At 38.6% G+C, this 6000-nt stretch overlaps 1 protein-coding gene across 1 annotated transcript in view; it reads right to left on the reverse strand.

The window, feature by feature from the left end:
* The window catches only part of LOC126475158 (DIS3-like exonuclease 2), a 170802-nt gene extending 165447 nt beyond the window's left edge, over positions 1-5355 (reverse strand). The window contains exon 1 of the mRNA XM_050102780.1: positions 4968-5355. Coding sequence (XP_049958737.1) covers positions 4968-5227 — 260 coding nt within the window. The 5' untranslated portion in view covers positions 5228-5355. The remainder of the gene's footprint in view (positions 1-4967) is intronic.
* Between the last annotated feature and the right edge of the window lie 645 nt (positions 5356-6000).

The raw sequence follows: 6000 nt of genomic DNA on the forward strand, positions 1-6000 counted from the left end.
TTCAGCATACCTGCTATACATATTGATCAGGGACATCATTTCTGTAAGTACAATGGGAATGGTAGGAACACATGTGTGAGTATAGTATGCCTGATATAGATGGATGGTTACTGGAGTTCTCTGATCCCTAGGCAGTGACCCGAGTGAATACAACAACCACAGAACAATGAGTGGTGGAAGTGGCAGAACGTTTTGTTACCACTAAGGTAAAAGGCAAGGTGTGCAAATTTTTATTGGATATGGGATCAACGCTATCTGTAATCATCTGTGGATTGCTCTGTCCTGGGAATATGAGCCTGCCATGTGCGCAATGGGTGGACATAAAATAAGTACATTGAGTTTTACATTGGTAGTTTTTGTAATTAAAGAGGATAGTTTCCAAGCAAGAAGAAAGTACTTCCCCGAATCTGTGGCATTTATAACACCATTCACAGAGTAGTAGTTGTGGTTTTCAGTGGAGATTTGATGCAGCTCTCCACTATTGTCTATCCTGTGCACAAATACTGCAATCTACATCCATTGTAACTTACTTACTACAATCAAGCATTGCTGTAAATCTACAATTTTTACTCTCCGAACTTCCTGCTCTTGCTAAAGTGATATTCCTTAATGCCGCAGGATTCTTTTAGTCAAGTTATGCCACCAACTCCATTTTCAATTCAATTTAATGTTCCCTGCCCCTCATATAAGGTGACTCGTGAACAAAACAATGCCCTCTTCTTTTGAGTTGAAATATCCCCATCATATGTCAACATTTCCCACATTCAGGCATTTGTGAAATTGGTGAAAGTTATTGCCAAACTGTGAACACCAAAGCTTTGGAGTGGCAAGAGACAGTAGCAAATACATACGCATTACCTCCAAAATATCACTTAGGACAATAAAGGGAAAAAGATAGATTGCTACTCACAATAAAGCTGACATACTGAGTACAGATAGGAACAACAAAAAAATTGTTATGCATTTACCTTTTGGCCAGAAACAGACACACATTTGTCACAGTAGCAAGCACAATTCATGCACAAATGACCACCATCTTCCGCAGCTCAGATCAGAATGTGACTGCCACATAGTACAGAAGCAGTAATCTGGAAGTTGTTGGGGGGGGGGGGGGGGGGGAGATACAGGGTTATAGTATAACTACAAAGTGATAATAGTGCATTACAAAATTAGCTATAAAAGCTGAATGAGGCAGAAAAGGCCAGTGTTCCAGTGGAAACAGGAAGTACATTACTGTTCAAGTGCTTGCCCATACCCTAGAGAAATAACCAACAGACAATACCAATACTATCACTCAACCACACTAAATAAAAAAAAAAATATGATGCACATTGTGGGAAACACTTATTTCTGTCATGTGTTACAGGCAGGGGTGCGCTGGAAAAGCCCAACAAATGAAACACTGAAATAGCTCTCATCTGGTTAATTAGAAATTAAGTTAGCCAAATAGGCCATTAAGAACACAAATTCAAGTGGCCCACCAGAGACCATGTCACCAAATGCATTCTTCATTTGGTTTCCTAGAACCGAACAAGAGGGCAATAGAAAAATTGGACACAGGATGGTATCAAGGATGCAAAGGACGAGCAGTCTTGCACACTATTATCTATGCTATGAAAATGCAAATCATGCCAACTGCAACTGGCATGCCGCTTGAATTTGCATGCACAATGACATGAATGGCTAACATCAGTGCTAATTAACTTAAAAAGGTATAAAAAATGGTAATGGAAATAGTACCTGGATTATATTATATAGTTAAAATGAAGTCCACAATACCATAGACCAACACACAGTTCCAAAACACTGTACCAGAAACTTCTCTTCAACTATACAGTTCAAACTAAATCCACAATATCACAACACCACACACAACTCAACAAATCTGATATCTAACACTAGACCTATACACCTAAAAGCAAAGTCCACGGTACCACAAAACCACAACTCACCCATACGATTAACATTGAAAATCTCACCTTATCAACACCAATGTACGAGTAAAAAACTCCACAACACCCACCAATCACAATCTGACACAAATACCAACAACTAACAAAATGGTTCAAATGGCTCTGAGCACTATGGGACTTAACTTCTGAGGTCATCAGTCCCCTAGAACTTAGAACTACTTAAACCTAACTAACCTAAGGACATCACACACACCCGTGCCCGAGGCAGGATTGGAACCTGCGACCGTAGTGGTCGCGCGGTTCCAGATTGTAGTGCCTAGAACTGCTCGGCCACCCCAGCCGGTAACAACTAACACCACTACTCAAATATGTATAAAAAAGAATGCACTAACACCAATTTCAATAAGCACGAAACACAAAATTATGCACAAAACACATACATAAAACAATAAAAATTTAAACCAAAGTGTCATCAACACGACATCTCAAGCCCCATGTGTAGACTTCTCTAACAAGAAACCCCTCCACATAAGATGCTTCCACGAGTCGTGGAAGAGTTTTCAGTGAGTTATTAAGGGATTTTTTTTTATGTGTTTGGCGATTTTGTTATGTCTGTTTAGTTTGGTGTTTGTTGTGGGAAAGAAGACTAATTTTTTAATTGCTTTTTTGTTACGTAGAGAGAGATGACAGTGAAGTTCAGGAACGTAGCATTACACTCTGAGACGGGTTTTGATATGATGTGTGTTATACAGTTTCTACAGAAGTTAGGTCTTATTGCTGAATATGTTAGGTTTCACATCTGTGGCAACAACACAAGGTTGATGACAGTTCCGGTGATCCAGGCTAGGAACATGTATATTTGGCATTGTCAGAGAGAGAGAGAGAGAGAGAGAGAGAGAGAGAGAGAGAGAGTGTGTGTGTTTTGGTCTTATTCTATAGTAACTGTGATGCTTTTAGAGTTGTATATCATGGTAGGTTGTCTGTGTTTTAATGGGTATTGTGAATAAGGTGTATTTGGGTTTCTGAGTTGTTGGGGATTTGGTTCCACTTTTTGGAGTTGTGAATGTTGTGATTTTCGTATCAACAGCTGCAGTTGAGCTACGTCGGTCAAAGGAAACTTCCAATTCCACTTTTGGAGTTGCAGGTGTTGTTTTCTTGGTATCTGTAGCTGCAGTTGTGCTATACAGGTCAAGAGAAGTGTCCGATTCCTGTGGTTTTGTTGATGTAGCAGAGTGCTGTAATTTTTTTTTTTTTTTTTATGTTAGGCCTATTTGTTTTGGGGCGATGCAGTGTTCTTTTATAGTTGCATATTTAGTTTGCCCCCACCCTAAACCCCCAATTTTCCATGGTTTTGGTGGAAGCATGCAGTGGCTTTACTGTCGTTATTTTGTATACACTGGAAGTAGCCATTTCTGCCGCATTGATAACGTAACCTTTCCTCACGATCACTGTGTGAGCAATACATGAAGGGTTGTATTACATTCCTAGTGCCATCATTCAAAGCCAGTTCTTGAATCTCTATTAACAGACTTTCTCACAATAGTTTACGTCTATCTACAAGAGTCTTCCAGTTGACTTCCTTCAGTATCTCTGTGACATTCTCCCATGGATCAAACAAACCTGTGACCATCTGCACTACCCATTAGTCCTACTTCGTACAGGTCCCACAAACATTCTAGAACCGGTCGCTTGAGTAATCTGTAAGCAATCTCCTAGCAAACTGATTGCACTTCCCCAGTATTCTACCACTGAACTTAACTCTACAATCTGTTTTACCTACGACTGACACTATGTGATCATTCCACTTTATATCCCTACAAAGTGTTTCACACAGGGGAACATATGAGTTGGCCGATTTCAACAGTAACTCACTGATATTACAGTCATATGATACTGTGTTTTTTTCATTTTGTTAAGAGCACAATTTTACATCTCTGAACACTTAAAGAGAGAGAGAGAGAGAGAGAGAGAGAGAGAGAGAGATGTGTGTGCATGGCAAATCAAATCATTCAAGGTAAAGTTGCACCTTCTTATTAGTTAGGCCTAACCCATTTCACATATGAGCAATGAAGAAATATATTTTTATAAAATCAGTAAGTTAAGCATACTGACAAAGTCTCTCACAGGCATTAATGCTGAATGACTAACACAGAATGAATATAAATGCTCCAATTAAACATAAATGAGGATTGCAGAATCCAAGTATAAGTAGACCTATTAATACTTATTTCAAATTGATACCACCTTCTTCAGTATAAATAATCAATGTGTCTAAGTAAACATTTAGGTAGCAATAAAATATAAACATCATTTGAGTTATACAGAAGTTAGAAACATAGCAGTTCAGTTTTTACCATTCATTATTCAGGGGCCTTATGATATATTCATTGCCCAATTTGTCTTATCTAGCCATATTCAAAACTTTACCTTAATTCCAATTATAATGCACATAAGAATGACAAATATAAAACAGAAAGAATCCTCCAATTGGACACTAGTAACAAAAATAGTTTTTTGCAGTGCAAATTCTATTAGCATGGAAACTATATAGGCCTAGTGTGGTACCACTAACAATTCTACTGAGGACACCACACTGTTCACCATAACTTATTTACCTACACAGCACACATCAGATTATCGAAAAGTTACAATGGTGATCTGAATCACTACTTGTTCTGAAATGGTGTCCAACAGCTTTCCATCACTATATTGCGATACAGTTAGTCTGATTTTTTAAAAACATGACTGTAATAATCACACATAAAAAACCAGGAGCAAATTCTATATATCTTTCAGCTTGTTTTAGGCGAAGAAAAGCATTAAAAATAAATGCTGGTGCAATGAAATAGCAAGAAACAGCTGGTCCCCATGTGTATTTTTCAGGTCACCTCCAGTTTTGTGTAGAAATAAATGACATGAATAAGATGTCATACTAAATGTCAACTACCTCAAAACATTAATGAATAGAGAATAGATGCTGCTGGAGTTGTCGAACGTATAGTACTAGTGTCAACCTTTGGACCTTATGAACACTCTCTATTAAATATTGCCTACCTTTCAGAGCCTGTATCGTTCTTGTTCTTGGGCTTTCTCTTCCTTATCCTATGTCTTTTCTTTCGTTTTTCTTCAGTGCAGACAATGTCACCTTCGGCCTCTTCTAGACAATTTACACCTACATTTATACAGTCTTCCGCTTGTACTGTTATATTGTCCGTCTCGGTAACTGTAAGCTCTTTCGTAAAATCTGGTACTGTTTCCGTAATTTCAGGAAAATCACTGCTATCTACTGGAATTACACCCATGTTTTCGCCCATTACATTAACTGTCTTACTGAAAGCCAGCTAAAACTTCTAAAAATTTGCATCAGTAGTTGCAATCACACTGTTGCCGCACAACACATTTCGCACAATTACAATACACTCCATAAAAAAAAAGTACCCTCTGCATTACTACCAACAAAACCGTCTGCTATCAGTTGATACGTCAAATCACTTGTGGGCTCACTGCTCCGTGAAGTAACATCGCTGGCGGTCGACCTAAGATTCTTTCACAAATACAAATGCGATTTTTTTTTCTCATGTTCAACATCGAAGCTACTTCTTTCTACTCCTGAACTGCTTGACTTCGCACTGTACCACAGTCTAACATAACAGTCGCGACACTTCGCCTCGATTTTGTTGCCTTCAGCGCCAGCAGTGCTCCAAGCGGCCGGTAGGTTGAACTGTGAGTTCGGCGCGATCGTGAAAGCGAATAGTGATTGTTTATTTTGATTTATACAATGGTTTTTACCATCGGGAGCGTTTGTAGCGCAATAAATTGCAGCAGCAATAGGAAGAAGACACCACAGCTGTCTTTTTTAGGTTTCCTAAGGATCCTGAGAGGTATATACCATCATGTTACTAAACTGTATCGTCACGATTCATTTGCAAATGTATGTGTATAAATCATGAATGTTTCGTTTTAGGAGGAAAAAAATGGCTAGTTAATAGCAGACGAGAAGAACTTATGAAGAAAGACCCGGTTTACCTGTATAATAATATTAGGTTTTCTTCGCTACATTTCGAACAAAACCAGGTCATGAACGAAG

Source organism: Schistocerca serialis, chromosome 4, assembly GCF_023864345.2.
Source record: "Schistocerca serialis cubense isolate TAMUIC-IGC-003099 chromosome 4, iqSchSeri2.2, whole genome shotgun sequence".
Classification (NCBI taxonomy): domain Eukaryota; kingdom Metazoa; phylum Arthropoda; class Insecta; order Orthoptera; family Acrididae; genus Schistocerca; species Schistocerca serialis.